Here is a 16,041-nt window from a genome sequence, read left to right as displayed (position 1 = left end):
TCTGGATAACATAAAAACAACTTAACCAGCTCTGCTAGGGGTAGTCAACTGGTCAGTGAGATTTTCTCTAATTTGACTGGAAGTAGCTATCTAACTAGACAGCTTGGATGCTTGACTGCTGTTGTGAGGTCAGAACGCTCGGCTCAACCCTACTCCTCCACCAGAGCGTCCAGTGCACACTCTGAACGCTCCGAGTGAAACGCTCTGAATAACGGACAATCTGACAACACTCTGAATTTATGAGCGCACTCTGAGTTGCAATCTTGCACTCCAGATTCAATTTACAAACTCACCCTAAGTAACCTGCTCCACAGACTCACTGATCTACAAATCTACCATACACTCAGCATTGTGCCATCTCTGTACATAAGGGACTGGTGGTATTGAATTTCAAGGACATCATAAGGCTGCACAAGCACATCGTGCCAAAGAATTACAATTCTTCCAGTCTAGACAGACTATTTGTATTGACCTCCAACGTCATTTTAGAGAATTTGGCAATACGTCCAACCGGCCTTACAACCGCAGACCATGTGTAACCACGCCAGCCCAGGAACACCACATCTGGCTTCTTCACCTGCAGGATCGTCAGACCAGCCAGCCGGACAGCTGATGAAACAGGAGTATTTCTGTCTGTAATAAAGCCCTTTTGTGGGAAAAACTCATTCTGATTGGGTGGGCCTGGCTCTCAAGTGGGTGGGTCTATGCCCACCCATATTAGTTTATTTCAATATCCTTATATGAACTGTAACTCAGTAAAACTGTTGAAATTGTTGCATTTTGCATTTATATTTTTGTTCAGTATTTAATACATTTCCCAGAGAAAGATCCAACCTAATTTTAAACATCAACTAAATACACCTATTGCATAAAGCCCCACTATTTTTAAATTATTTATTCATTCTGAATATGTGATATTACATACATGTTTCCTACGTTAAACGTTACATAGGTAGAAGGTTCTTGGATGGATTGGATTTGAATTACAATGAGTGTACAAAACATTAGGAACACCTTACTCATATTGAGTTGCGCCCCCATTTGCCCAAAGAACAGCCTCAATTCATTGGGGCATGGACTCTACAAGGTGTCGAACGTGTACCACAGGGATGCTGGCCCATGTTGACTCCAATGCTTCCCACAGTTGTGTCAAGTTGGCTGGATGTCCTTTGGGTGGCGGCCATATTCAACGGGTGTTGATACACTGTTGAGTGTGAAAAACCCATCAGCGTTGCAGTTCTTGACACGAAAACCAGTGCGGTTGGCACCTACTACCATTCCCCGTTCAAAGGCACAGCAATCTTTTGTCTTGCCAATACACCCTCTGAATGGCACACATACACATTCCATAACTCAATTCTCTCAAGGCTTAAAAATCCTTCTTTAACCGGTCTCTTCCTCTACACTGATTGAAGTGGATTTAACAAGTGACATCAATAAGTGATCATAGCCTTCACCTGGTCAGTCTATGTCATGGAAAGAGCAGGTGTTCCTAATGTTTTGTACACTAAGTGGCTTTTGTGGAGCGATGGGTAACAATGCTTCGTGGGTGACTGTTGTTGTTGTGTGCAGAGGGTCCCTGGTTCGGACCCAGGTATGGGCGAGGGGACGGTCTAAAGTTATACTGTTACAGATGCACAGTATTGTAATAGCCCAATACAAAATGGCTTTCCGGATGGGTCTCCAAATCTATACACCATACATCTGCATGGTCCAGTCTTGTGCTCATCTTTGAAAACGTTTGCTTTGTGACAAACAAGCACTTTCCAATATTCAATTGACTACTTTCTAAATAAACAAAATAGTCCACTGTGTCAGAGAGGTTTTAAAATATAAGTAATATAAGCCTAATTCCCAATACAAAGAGGAAAGAAATAACATTCTCAAATCACGAAACGATGAGAAAAAAAAACAACGAAAGATAATGCTGGGAGAAAAAGTTATCCGAAGCTGAAAGTTCCCGAAAGGGGAGGAACAAAAAGGCTAATTTGTCCTCTTTGCCTTTAGTTTTCCTGTACACCATTTCTCTGAAGCTGGAGAGGATTTTGCTCTCCCTCTTTCCTCCTGGTTCATCCACACTGTCGATCTGGTTTTCCTTTCTCGGACGCACAGCCTCCATACGACGATGTCTGGAGGGTAACAAAATTGCAATGAGCGTTACAAAGCAGTCGACCAAATGTGTAAAATATGATGAAATATTGGAAATGTCCAAATGAAAACAGAAGAGTAGTAATGTACCTGCTACCGCTCATCACGAAGCCAGACATCTCAATGGTTGCGATTTCGTCACTAGTCAACCCGATTTCACCTCTTCTTGGGATACGCTTGCTTGCTTTCACATATTCTGCCATAGCGGCACCCTCACCTGGCAAGCAGGGCATGACCAAAATTAGGGGGAAAGAGAAAAATGATAGTAGCACACTAAAATTAAGGCGCTTGGGTCATAGTCACTAAGAAATAAACTGGGCTACTTGAATGTGTCCAATAAGAAATGCTGGTTTTCGTTTTCAATCGCAAACTATTCTATTAAAGTGCAAAACATTTTGCTACAGTGTGCACTAACAAATATGACCCTGGCTTTATTTTCTACTTAATGCCATATAATTACAATGTGATTAACTACTGTCAAGAGTTGTAGACAGTGTGGAGTTTCCCTTATAATGTTAACAATAGTAAGCTATTAACATCTCTAAAGTTATAATAAAACGTGGTAATAAAGTTATTATAATTTCATAACAACATCTGAGAGGAATTTCAAAATGTTTCCATAACTTTGCTATTGCATAACCCCAGCCACAGCACAAGGTAGATTATTAAATGTAAGAAAGATTACTCTATGCATACTTACTCGAGAGGCTTGTCGTCCTGGGACAGGTGGGTGAATGGGCCCAGTGTGTTTGTCAATGCAGGTCCTCTCCACCCACAGATCCCCGTTGGTGTCCTCCTCCTCTGACCCGTCGCTCGCTGACTGCTTGCGGTTCTTCATAGTCTTCTTCTTCTTGAACTTCTTTGACCTGTGAAGAGAAGACAAAACACGGTTAAGGAAAATGCTGTAGTGTATAGGTATGTCATGTATTTATGTTATGGACGGTTGACTAGAGGTAGAATGTAGAATCATTTACTTTTTGCTCTTCTTTTTCACTTCCTCATCTGAAATAAAACAACATTAGAGGGTGAAATAAACTTAGCCAGACAAACAGCCTTTATAATTGAATTGAACCTTTTTCAAGGTGAAACATTTCTCAACACCAGAGTCCGACTCTTCCTCGCTGTCATCGGAGTGTTTCTTGTTCTTCCTTTTGGATTTCTTATTTTTCTTCTTCTTATCATCTATGAATTAGACTGCACTTGTCTTAATCTCTCCCCAATTCAAGGGTGTAATCAGAACATACATTTGACTTACTACATAATATAGAATGCCCAGTTTCCACTTTGTTCTTGACTAGTCGATGCATGTAATTCAGTCAGATATAGGCTAACTCAGGGCAGACTTTCATAGAAAAATTATTATAAAGACTACTACAGTAGCTAATTCAGCACACTCACCCGATGAGCTTGAATCTGAGCCTCTGTTTTCCACATACTCTTCAACTGGTGAATGGTCCTCAGAGCTTATTGGAAAAGGTCACAAAATTATCTAAATTTAGATAATTTGATAGTTGGTGTGTATAGCCCAACTCTTCATAATCTTGTACTTGATTAGTTCAATAATATGCATAAGAATAAGTTACTCTGGCGCCATTACTCTTGGTGAATAGCCCCAGACCTCAGGTCATCCAAGTTGGTCTGATGAGTCCAAATTTGAGATTTTTTGTTCCAACCATTGTGTCTTTGTGAGACGCAGAGTAGGTGAACTGATGATCTGCGCATGTGTGGTTCCCACCGTGAAGCATGGAGGAGGTGTGATGGTGCTTTGCTGGTGACACTGTCAGTGATTTATTTAGAATTCAAGGCACACTTAACCAGCATGGAGAGTGATGGAGTGCTGCATCAGATTACCTGGCCTCCACAAATCACCCGACCTCAACCCAATTGAGATGGTTTGGAATGTTGTTGTCTTAGGTCTCTCTTTATGTAGTGTTGTGTTGTCTCTCTTGTCGTGATGTGTGTTTTGTCCTATATTTATATGTTTTTTTAATTTATTTTAATCCCAGCCCCCATCCTCGCAGGTTTTTTTTAACCTTTTGGTAGGCCATCATTGTGAATAAAAATTAGTTCCTAACTGACTTGCCTAGTTAAATAAAGGTTAAATAAAAAAATTAAATACTACAGCATTCTGCAGCGATACGCCATCCCATCTGGTTTGCGCTTAGTGGGACTATCATTTGTTTTTCAACAGGACAATGACCCAACACACCTTCAAGTTGTGTTATGGCTATTTGACCGAGAAGGAGAGTGATGGAGTGCTGCAACAGATGACCTGGCCTCCACAATCACCCGACCTCAACCCAATTGAGATGGTTTGGGATGAGTTGGACCGCAGAGTGAAGGAAAAGCAAGTGCTTAGCATATGTGGGAACTCCTTCAAGGCTGTTGGAAAAGCATTCCAGGTGAAGCAGGTTGAGAGAATTCCAAGAGTGTGCAAAGCTATCATCAAGGCAAAGGGTGGCTATTTGAAGATTCTCAAATATAATATATATTTTGATTTGTTTAACACTTTTTGGTTACTACATGATTCCATATGTTATTTCATCGTTTTGATGTCTTCACTACTTTTCTACAATGTAGAAAATAGTTTAAAAATTAAGATAAACCCTTGAATGAGTAGCTTTGTCCAAATGTTTGACTCGTACTGTATATCCATTGATTCTTGAAGAATATAACTTATAAATGCCTCATGAGCTTAGTTCAACTGTGACACTCCATGAGAACCCAAAATATAAGCTTGTTTTTCTCCAATGTTTGTAAACATTGTAAATGTAAACAACCACTGTATATCCTCATAACATGGTTAAAACAATAATGTTGATATCATGGATGGTCAGTCCTTGCATCCATAGCTCTGTCTATTAATCTGAGTGGTTACATTTCTCCAGAACCATCCCTCAGCTTTTTACAAAAAAAGTGGATTGTCAAGATATCAAAGTGTCACCAACAAAACATTTAAACAATAGGCCTACAGCAAATGCTGCATATGGCATTCATTTTTCACATGTAAATAGCGCTATTCAGTAGTGCTCAAAGCATGCCATTCCATGAGCACAACATTTATTTTGAGATGGATGAGAAGAAGCCTACATAACCAACCCATAAAGTAAAATGTAACACCCATATATGGCCAGCTATGTAAACTTTAACATTGATTTATCCTGTAACAGATTTCGTTCAATTGTTAACATACATGTGTGTCTTTGTCTAATGCCTCTTAAGGGGAAAGTAATCTAAAAGTAACGGCATGTAATCAGGAGATGCTGATTGGCTGACAGCCGTGGTATATCAGACCGTATACCACAGGTATGACAAAACATGTATTTAATTACATTGGCAACCAGTTTAGAATAGCAATAAGGCACCTCAATGGTTTGTGGTTAAGGCCACAATCCAGGAACTCTGCGCTGCACATAAGAACAGCCCCGAGCCATGGTATATTGGCCATATACCACACCCCATTAGGCCTTATAGATTAATTAACTCCTCCTCCACATTTACTGGATTGGTTGAACAGTGCAGAAGAGAACCTCCCCCGAAAGTTGAGTATGTAGGGGCTCAAGTGACTTCACAAACCCCTGAAACAATTTTGTCGTTAGATTGTGTGAGTCATATAACGCTAACTAGCTGGCTGTGAGTAAACACAGCTGTGAGACCAGGTGGTAACTAATTAACTTGCGCAAGCGAACTACATTTACCCCGAGATGAAGGCGTTTTGTCTCTGGCGTGGATCATCATTCCTGCCGCCACATCGCTGATTGCTGTACCTCTCGCGGGTTTTTTTTTTCCGTACGAAACCCTTTGTCATTTCTCTCTATCTCGAATATTCGAGGAGGTTTATGCTCTTCTTCATTTTGGGGGGCCTTGGGCATGGGACCAAAGACTGGACTGGAGTCGCGAGATCGACTGCCGCTGCCAGATCGGTTCCGTCGTCTTCTGGGGCTTCTCTGGTCTTGATCGGACAGCGTTCTTTATGCTAACATCCTAAATAGCGTTTTTTATGCTAACATCCTAAATTCGAGAGCTTGGTAAAGAATAAACAGGAATGACTACCTAATTGCTGTTTCGGTCATTCTGCGTTGTTTATATACGAGCTTCAGAAACAGTACATGATGGGGTGCGAGTGTAAACAGGTCTCCCTTGAAACACGCAGCACGATGTTCTTTGTTCCGCATAGTACATTAGACTGGAACTGACTTTTAGCAGTCGCTTAAGCAATGTCGCTGGCTTAAAAAATAATAATTTTGGTCTGTATTAATTATCTCAAATAATGCCATTTAGCATATCTAGTTTCAAACGTTTGAACTGCAGCCAATGTGCTCTCGCTACATGGAACTATTTTGACACAGAGTTGTTGCGACTCCTGTTGGCTATGCATGAACTAGCAGTAGGTCACACCGACGGTAACAAGGAGATTGACGTTTTGTTGTCTACAACCATCTACCGATACTTCGTTTGGAAAGAACATCAATCATACGGCTTGGCGTTGCAGGTAAATACCAAGTGTTAGCTACTTGTAGAAACCAACATCGTATATTGGCCTCATACAATAATTTTGTAATGATGGAAGATCAACTCTCACCAAAAGGCCGCGAACCAGGAAGGGAACATCCGTACCTATGTTAATAGCTAGCTAAACTAGATCCTCTTCATATAATCAATCAATATGAAGCCGTATTTCCCTAATGTAAAATAATACATTGTACAAGGCTACCTTAAATCACTACCATAATAGCTTTTTATTTGAAAAATATATTAGATGTGATTGGCATGCAAGAATATTGTGTAGACCGGCCTTCTATTTGTGAATGGTGTTAGGCTAACTAGCTAACGTTAGCTAGATGGCAAGTTACAAACAATGCATATTGGTTTTCGCTCTCTCCTCCCCAACAATATTTGTACAGACCTTGACTTTTATTGATCAATTATGGCTTTAGCTCGTTAGCTAGCTAGCAATGTAGCTAGTTTGCCAACTATTTTATTCACCCCCAACAGCCAGCATAATGGGTAGCTTGCTGACTCCCTCTGCCTTTAAAACAATGAGTTACTATGAATGCATGATGAGGTCATCCAACAAGAAGTGAAAGGTGATTTGCAATTTACAGCTAATAGGGCAGTAAAGGAACTGTAAGACCTGGGATGGAGGACATTTTTGTATATTGATATAATAGACTGTCAAGTGAATGCATTTATTCGCTGCTCTTGTCTTCACCCCACAGGGATGTCGGGCCTAAAGCTGATCTCTGCAACTGACACCCGATATTCAGGAACGGTGCTGAAGTCGATGAATAGACAACGAAATAACGGATTGTTCTGCGACGTCACCATAATTATACAGGACCGTAAATTTCGAGCGCACAAAAACATATTGTCAGCGTCGAGTACTTATTTCCACCAACTCTTCTCAGTGGCTGGACAGGTGATTGAGTTGAATTTCATAAAGGCGGAAATCTTTGAGGAAATCCTGAATTACATTTACAGTTCCAAGATTGTCCGCGTTCGCTCTGACATGCTCAAGGAGCTTATCAATGCTGGGCAGATGTTGGGGGTGAAGTTCATTGCGAATCTAGGCGTACCGCTCTCACAAGTCAAGGGCCTACCTGGCCTGTCCAAAGACACGGAAAACAATGAGGTGAGCTCTGTGGACAAAAACAGTACAGAGCCAACGATGCCCATTATCACCGAGTCCTTTTCACTGTCTGCAGAGGAGTTCAACCAGACTGACCGAAGTACGGATCAGGACTCAGACGATGACATTATGTTTGTGTCCAAAACGGACGCCATCAAAAAATGCAAGCCCTCTGAAATCATTGATTTGGATGCACCCGAAACAGAGGAAGCCTCTGTGACAAAGCAACCGGGAGAGGCCAGACCCCCTGCTTTGACAAAGGACCAAGAGAAAACGGTCAAAGCAGCCCTGCACCTTAACAGCTCCTCTCAGACCCTGCGAGACCACAGTCCTCTGAACATCCCTATGGTGTCCCCTGACACCAGTTCCAATATTCCATCTTCACCTGCTGTAGCCTCGTCTTGCAGCACATCCACAACGCCAGCTAGAATTGGCACTTTCATCCCCAAACTCCACAGCACCTCCCTGCCCTCAGAAACCCCAGAGATAATAGGGATCCATAAGAAGCAGGTCACACTAGCTCGAAAGGGCAACTTAAAAATCAAGCTCTCGGATGTGACGTCACCAGGCGGATTCATCAATGAGGCAGGCATTAGCATTCCCCAAGCGGCTGCAGCTGCAAAAAAGACAATCACACTAGATAAGGCCTCAGAGCTCGGCTCACTTTCACCAGGCTGCAAGGTGTATGCCAATATCGGGGAGAACACATATGACATTGTCCCCATGAAGGACGATCCCGGGGAGGGAGATTCTAAAAACAGTAGAGGGGCAAAGAGGTCTCTGATGGCCACACCTCTTCAACCTTTCAACACCTCTCAACTGCCACAGGGTGCTTCGAGCAAGAAGAAGGCCAAAAGCGAGCAGGAAGATCACTATGAGCTCATCATGGACGGGAAGACCTTCTTTGTGTGCGTGGTCTGTAAGCGTCCCTACGTGTGCCTGACAAGCCTCCGGCGCCACTTCAACACCCACTCTTGGGAGAAGAAGTACCCATGCCACTACTGTGACAAGGTGTTCGCCCTGGCTGAGTACCGGACAAAACACGAGATCCACCACACGGGTGAGCGGAGGTACCAGTGCCTGCTGTGCAACGAGATGTTAATCAACTACCAGCTACTGTCAACTCACTGCAAACAGGCCCACAACCAAGACCCGTCTGGGAGGAAACAGAAGGACGACACCGACAACAACTTGTACCGCCTGCTCCCTTGCAAAACGGTGCAGTTCAAAACCTACTCATATGAGACGGACGGTTCAGATCCAGGAGGGGTCCCTATTATCCAAGAGGATGGGAGCGTCCAGCACATTAACCCTGGAAGGGGGCAGCCCAACCCACTACCGTTACAGTCCACCCAGGGCAAGATGTTAAACTGGGATGACATATTTGTGGCGCCTGAGGCACAGCCTCGACCAGCTGCGCACGCCCACCGACCAGGGAGCCACCCCATCCAACCTCCCCCAGGCTCGTCTGAGTTTGAGTTTGTCATACCAGAGACCTACTGAGCAGGGTGGCTCACCGATCTGTGCCTTGTCAGTGGGGTCCCCTTTTCGAATTATGTTTCCTAGGTCCATGTCAAATATCATCCATGTTGTCTTTTTCAAATGTTCAACAGTTGTTTTGTAGGAAGATCCTATGTGCACTAGCTAACCCATCTGGAGTGTAGTATGACTTTTTTGTTCTTATCAAGCTCGTCATTGAACTGTCTATTGTCTCATTGTATTTCTACTGACGCTTTTTAATGGTAAATATTTCCAAGAACTTTGGAGTGCTCATGCTGTTCAACAGAAGGACCCTCAATCTAGTCATATAAATGTATTTATTGTTAGTACATATTTTTATTATGATTTTTTTTTTTATAGAGGCAAAGTATGTTATGCCTTTGAGAAGATAATGTACAGTTTATTTTCAAACCACAGATATTGGATCAGGATGTGGGATATTGATGGAATTAATTGATACTGAAACGATGCTCTTTCTGCACACAGGGATTCAGATACCAGCTCATTGATGGGATACATTGCTTCAAATACCATATGTGTTGATTAAAATCTGGATTGTTCAAATTTCTATTGGATTATTTTTGTGCCACAAATGAAGAGGCAATGAGCACAAATGACTGGTTTTGCTGTGTTTGTAATTAATGGTTGATTATAACACTTCTGCCCAACGTTGAAGGGAAACGCAATTGCAATAATTATTTAGTAGTTGAATTGGTTGCACAAACCTATAATTTAAGATTTAATTATGTCCATTAAATATTGAAGTCCTTGCAAATGGTTTGATCATGACTTACCTTACATGGTCTACTATTTTGTTGGGACCTTTTTTTTTCTTTTCATATGCTGGCCATATATTTTGCAGTCTTTCTAAAAGTCATGTTCTGTCAAGGATGAAGCTGCCTGCTACTCTGTATGTATAAAGTTAGCCTATGTAGTGTATCATAGTACTCATGTAACTCATTGGAATCATGTTCCTTTTTCTTCCCATTCTTGTCTTGTCAGTATGTAGTTGAATAGAGTTGGACTGTAGAGCTAACTTGACATTTTATACTGCTTCAGTATGTCCTTCAATAAGGGCACATCCAGCTTTTATGGTTTAAAGCAAAAATTACAAAATTAACAGTGGTGTCTTCTACATAATTGTGCTAAACACCTTTTTAATTTTAAAATGTTCTTTGTTTAAATAATGTATTTATTAGGTCTTAGTGCTGAACAACTGTTAATAAAGTAAATAAAACCAAAGTGTGTCTCATTTCAAGAAAGGAAGAAATCTTTAGCTTGAGATGACTGTCCTTTTTGTATGAAGAAGGATAATTCTGGTTGTTGTCCTCACTTTCATAGTAATGAAAGAAGATACATCTGGTAGTTGTCCTGACTACCAAAGTAATGGAGGAAAATTAATCTGGTAGTTGTCCTGACTCCCGTAGTAATGAAGGAAGATACATCTGGTAGTTGTCCTGACTACCAAAGTAATGAAGGAAGATACATCTGGTAGTTGTCCTGACTACCAAAGTAATGAAGGAAGATACATCTGGTAGTTGTCCTGACTACCATAGTAATGAAGGAAGATACAGTGCCTTGCGAAAGTATTCGGCCCCCTTGAACTTTGCGACCTTTTGCCACATTTCAGGCTTCAAACATAAAGATATAAAACGGTATTTTTTTGTGAAGAATCAACAACAAGTGGGACACAATCATGAAGTGGAACGACATTTATTGGATATTTCAAACTTTTTTAACAAATCAAAAACTGAAAAATTGGGCGTGCAAAATTATTCAGCCCCCTTAAGTTAATACTTTGTAGCGCCACCTTTTGCTGCGATTACAGCTGTAAGTCGCTTGGGGTATGTCTCTATCAGTTTTGCACATCAAGAGACTGACATTTTTTCCCATTCCTCCTTGCAAAACAGTTCGAGCTCAGTGAGGTTGGATGGAGAGCATTTGTGAACAGCAGTTTTCAGTTCTTTCCACAGATTCTCGATTGGATTCAGGTCTGGACTTTGACTTGGCCATTCTAACACCTGGATACGTTTATTTTTGAACCATTCCATTGTAGATTTTGCTTTATGTTTTGGATCATTGTCTTGTTGGAAGACAAATCTCCGTCCCAGTCTCAGGTCTTTTGCAGACTCCATCAGGTTTTCTTCCAGAATGGTCCTGTATTTGGCTCCATCCATCTTCCCATCAATTTTAACCATCTTCCCTGTCCCTGCTGAAGAAAAGCAGGCCCAAACCATGATGCTGCCACCACCATGTTTGACAGTGGGGATGGTGTGTTCAGCTGTGTTGCTTTTACGCCAAACATAACGTTTTGCATTGTTGCCAAAAAGTTCAATTTTGGTTTCATCTGACCAGAGCACCTTCTTCCACATGTTTGGTGTGTCTCCCAGGTGGCTTGTGGCAAACTTTAAACAACACTTTTTATGGATATCTTTAAGAAATGGCTTTCTTCTTGCCACTCTTCCATAAAGGCCAGATTTGTGCAATATACGACTGATTGTTGTCCTATGGACAGAGTCTCCCACCTCAGCTGTAGCTCTTTGCAGTTCATCCAGAGTGATCATGGGCCTCTTGGCTGCATCTCTGATCAGTCTTCTCCTTGTATGAGCTGAAAGTTTAGAGGGACGGCCAGGTCTTGGTAGATTTGCAGTGGTCTGATACTCCTTCCATTTCAATATTATCGCTTGCACAGTGCTCCTTGGGATGTTTAAAGCTTGGGAAATATTTAATCTGGTAGTTGTCCTGACTCCCGTAGTAATGAAGGAAGATACATCTGGTAGTTGTCCTGACTACCAAAGTAATGAAGGAAGATACATCTGGTAGTTGTCCTGACTACCAAAGTAATGGAAGAAAATTAATCTGGTAGTTGTCCTGACTCCCGTAGTAATGAAGGGAGATACATCTGGTAGTTGTCCTGACTACCAAAGTAATGAAGGAAGATTAATCTGGTAGTTGTCCTGACTCCCGTAGTAATGAAGGAAGATACATCTGGTAGTTGTCCTGACTACCAAAGTAATGGAGGAGGATAAATCTGGTAGTTGTCCTGACTACCATAGTAATGAAGGAGGATAAATCTGGTAGTTGTCCTGACTCCCATAGTAATGGAGGAGGATACATCTGGTAGTTGTCCTGACTCCCATAGTAATGGAGGAGGATAAATCTGGTAGTTGTCCTGACTCCCATAGTAATGGAGGAGGATACATCTGGTAGTTGTCCTGACTCCCATAGTAATGGAGGAGGATAAATCTGGTAGTTGTCCTGACTCCCATAGTAATGGAGGAGGATAAATCTGGTAGTTGTCCTGACTCCCATAGTAATGGAGGAGGATAAATCTGGTAGTTGTCCTGACTACCATAGTAATGAAGGAGGATAAATCTGGTAGTTGTCCTGACTACCATAGTAATGAAGGAGGATAAATCTGGTAGTTGTCCTGACTACCAAAGTAATGGAGGAAAATTAATCTGGTAGTTGTCCTGACTCCCATAGTAATGAAGGAGGATACATCTGGTAGTTGTCCTGACTACCATAGTAATGAAGGAGGATAAATCTGGTAGTTGTCCTGACTCCCATAGTAATGGAGGAGGATAAATCTGGTAGTTGTCCTGACTCCCGTAGTAATGAAGGAAGATACATCTGGTAGTTGTCCTGACTACCAAAGTAATGAAGGAAGATACATCTGGTAGTTGTCCTGACTACCAAAGTAATGGAAGAAAATTAATCTGGTAGTTGTCCTGACTCCCATAGTAATGGAGGAGGATAAATCTGGTAGTTGTCCTGACTCCCGTAGTAATGAAGGAAGATACATCTGGTAGTTGTCCTGACTACCAAAGTAATGAAGGAAGATACATCTGGTAGTTGTCCTGACTACCAAAGTAATGGAAGAAAATTAATCTGGTAGTTGTCCTGACTCCCGTAGTAATGAAGGGAGATACATCTGGTAGTTGTCCTGACTACCAAAGTAATGAAGGAAGATTAATCTGGTAGTTGTCCTGACTCCCGTAGTAATGAAGGAAGATACATCTGGTAGTTGTCCTGACTACCAAAGTAATGGAGGAGGATAAATCTGGTAGTTGTCCTGACTACCATAGTAATGAAGGAGGATAAATCTGGTAGTTGTCCTGACTCCCATAGTAATGGAGGAGGATACATCTGGTAGTTGTCCTGACTCCCATAGTAATGGAGGAGGATAAATCTGGTAGTTGTCCTGACTCCCATAGTAATGGAGGAGGATACATCTGGTAGTTGTCCTGACTCCCATAGTAATGGAGGAGGATAAATCTGGTAGTTGTCCTGACTCCCATAGTAATGGAGGAGGATAAATCTGGTAGTTGTCCTGACTCCCATAGTAATGGAGGAGGATAAATCTGGTAGTTGTCCTGACTACCATAGTAATGAAGGAGGATAAATCTGGTAGTTGTCCTGACTACCATAGTAATGAAGGAGGATAAATCTGGTAGTTGTCCTGACTACCAAAGTAATGGAGGAAAATTAATCTGGTAGTTGTCCTGACTCCCATAGTAATGAAGGAGGATACATCTGGTAGTTGTCCTGACTACCATAGTAATGAAGGAGGATAAATCTGGTAGTTGTCCTGACTCCCATAGTAATGGAGGAGGATAAATCTGGTAGTTGTCCTGACTCCCATAGTAATGGAGGAGGATAAATCTGGTAGTTGTCCTGACTCCCATAGTAATGGAGGAGGATAAATCTGGTAGTTGTCCTGACTACCATAGTAATGAAGGAGGATAAATCTGGTAGTTGTCCTGACTCCCATAGTAATGGAGGAGGATAAATCTGGTAGTTGTCCTGACTACCAAAGTAATGAAGGAAGATACATCTGGTAGTTGTCCTGACTACCAAAGTAATGGAGGAAAATTAATCTGGTAGTTGTCCTGACTCCCGTAGTAATGAAGGAAGATACATCTGGTAGTTGTCCTGACTACCAAAGTAATGAAGGAAGATACATCTGGTAGTTGTCCTGACTACCAAAGTAATGAAGGAAGATACATCTGGTAGTTGTCCTGACTACCATAGTAATGAAGGAAGATACATCTGGTAGTTGTCCTGACTACCATAGTAATGAAGGAAGATACAGTGCCTTGCGAAAGTATTCGGCCCCCTTGAACTTTGCGACCTTTTGCCACATTTCAGGCTTCAAACATAAAGATATAAAACTGTATTTTTTTGTGAAGAATCAACAACAAGTGGGACACAATCATGAAGTGGAACGACATTTATTGGATATTTCAAACTTTTTTAACAAATCAAAAACTGAAAAATTGGGCGTGCAAAATTATTCAGCCCCCTTAAGTTAATACTTTGTAGCGCCACCTTTTGCTGCGATTACAGCTGTAAGTCGCTTGGGGTATGTCTCTATCAGTTTTGCACATCAAGAGACTGACATTTTTTCCCATTCCTCCTTGCAAAACAGTTCGAGCTCAGTGAGGTTGGATGGAGAGCATTTGTGAACAGCAGTTTTCAGTTCTTTCCACAGATTCTCGATTGGATTCAGGTCTGGACTTTGACTTGGCCATTCTAACACCTGGATACGTTTATTTTTGAACCATTCCATTGTAGATTTTGCTTTATGTTTTGGATCATTGTCTTGTTGGAAGACAAATCTCCGTCCCAGTCTCAGGTCTTTTGCAGACTCCATCAGGTTTTCTTCCAGAATGGTCCTGTATTTGGCTCCATCCATCTTCCCATCAATTTTAACCATCTTCCCTGTCCCTGCTGAAGAAAAGCAGGCCCAAACCATGATGCTGCCACCACCATGTTTGACAGTGGGGATGGTGTGTTCAGCTGTGTTGCTTTTACGCCAAACATAACGTTTTGCATTGTTGCCAAAAAGTTCAATTTTGGTTTCATCTGACCAGAGCACCTTCTTCCACATGTTTGGTGTGTCTCCCAGGTGGCTTGTGGCAAACTTTAAACAACACTTTTTATGGATATCTTTAAGAAATGGCTTTCTTCTTGCCACTCTTCCATAAAGGCCAGATTTGTGCAATATACGACTGATTGTTGTCCTATGGACAGAGTCTCCCACCTCAGCTGTAGATCTCTGCAGTTCATCCAGAGTGATCATGGGCCTCTTGGCTGCATCTCTGATCAGTCTTCTCCTTGTATGAGCTGAAAGTTTAGAGGGACGGCCAGGTCTTGGTAGATTTGCAGTATCAATATTATCGCTTGCACAGTGCTCTTGGGATATTTAAAGCTTGGGAAATATTTAATCTGGTAGTTGTCCTGACTCCCGTAGTAATGAAGGAAGATACATCTGGTAGTTGTCCTGACTACCAAAGTAATGAAGGAAGATACATCTGGTAGTTGTCCTGACTACCAAAGTAATGGAGGAAAATTAATCTGGTAGTTGTCCTGACTCCCGTAGTAATGAAGGGAGATACATCTGGTAGTTGTCCTGACTACCAAAGTAATGAAGGAAGATTAATCTGGTAGTTGTCCTGACTCCCGTAGTAATGAAGGAAGATACATCTGGTAGTTGTCCTGACTACCAAAGTAATGGAGGAAAATTAATCTGGTAGTTGTCCTGACTACCATAGTAATGAAGGAGGATAAATCTGGTAGTTGTCCTGACTCCCATAGTAATGGAGGAGGATACATCTGGTAGTTGTCCTGACTCCCATAGTAATGGAGGAGGATAAATCTGGTAGTTGTCCTGACTCCCATAGTAATGGAGGAGGATACATCTGGTAGTTGTCCTGACTCCCATAGTAATGGAGGAGGATAAATCTGGTAGTTGTCCTGAC

At 41.7% G+C, this 16,041-nt stretch overlaps 2 protein-coding genes across 7 annotated transcripts; one reads left to right on the top strand and one right to left on the bottom strand.

Annotated features, from left to right (window-relative positions):
• Positions 1 to 762: 762 nt before the first annotated feature.
• nkap (NFKB activating protein) lies at positions 763 to 6,299 on the bottom strand. Of its 6 annotated transcripts, XR_016486327.1 has the most exons (6): positions 5,847 to 6,290; positions 3,547 to 3,611; positions 3,123 to 3,150; positions 2,849 to 3,014; positions 2,239 to 2,365; positions 881 to 2,129 (listed from the first exon to the last, which is right to left on the bottom strand). XR_016486327.1 is itself a non-coding variant. In XM_090198572.1 (5 exons), exons 1-5 carry the CDS (start codon positions 5,954 to 5,956, stop codon positions 2,070 to 2,072), a joined length of 429 nt encoding a protein of 142 aa, XP_090054698.1. In that variant the 5' UTR covers positions 5,957 to 6,289; the 3' UTR covers positions 881 to 2,069. The 6 variants fall into 6 exon arrangements, 3 of the variants coding, with proteins under 3 accessions (XP_090054700.1, XP_090054698.1, XP_090054699.1); XR_016486329.1 differs by lacking the exon at positions 3,547 to 3,611 and having other exon boundaries at positions 5,847 to 6,299; XM_090198572.1 differs by lacking the exon at positions 2,239 to 2,365 and having other exon boundaries at positions 5,847 to 6,289.
• zbtb33 (zinc finger and BTB domain containing 33) lies at positions 6,292 to 10,519 on the top strand. The gene is made up of 2 exons (XM_021561474.3): positions 6,292 to 6,640; positions 7,368 to 10,519. Exon 2 carries the CDS (start codon positions 7,370 to 7,372, stop codon positions 9,278 to 9,280), a length of 1,911 nt encoding a protein of 636 aa, XP_021417149.2. The 5' UTR covers positions 6,292 to 6,640; positions 7,368 to 7,369; the 3' UTR covers positions 9,281 to 10,519.
• The last annotated feature ends 5,522 nt before the right edge of the window (positions 10,520 to 16,041 follow it).

The sequence above is a fragment of the Oncorhynchus mykiss genome, chromosome 14 (genome assembly GCF_057628025.1).
Source record: "Oncorhynchus mykiss isolate SJ-2025 chromosome 14, ASM5762802v1, whole genome shotgun sequence".
Lineage (NCBI taxonomy): Eukaryota > Metazoa > Chordata > Actinopteri > Salmoniformes > Salmonidae > Oncorhynchus > Oncorhynchus mykiss.
Note: the sequence above shows the minus strand (reverse complement) of the source record. Positions and strands in the feature narration are given on the sequence as shown.

Excerpts from the sequence above, each read along its gene's own strand:
- nkap (XM_090198572.1), bottom strand. The coding sequence starts at position 5,956 with ATGACAAAGGGTTTCGTACGGAAAAAAAAAACCCGCGAGAGGTACAGC. Across the intron at positions 3,612-5,846 it reads CAAAACGCCTTCATCTCGGG|CTCTGAGGACCATTCACCAG; the intron begins GTAAATGTAGTT and ends TTTTCCAATAAG. Across the intron at positions 3,151-3,546 it reads CTCAGATTCAAGCTCATCGG|ATGAGGAAGTGAAAAAGAAG; the intron begins GTGAGTGTGCTG and ends GTTTTATTTCAG.
- zbtb33 (XM_021561474.3), top strand. The coding sequence starts at position 7,370 with ATGTCGGGCCTAAAGCTGATCTCTGCAACTGACACCCGATATTCAGGA.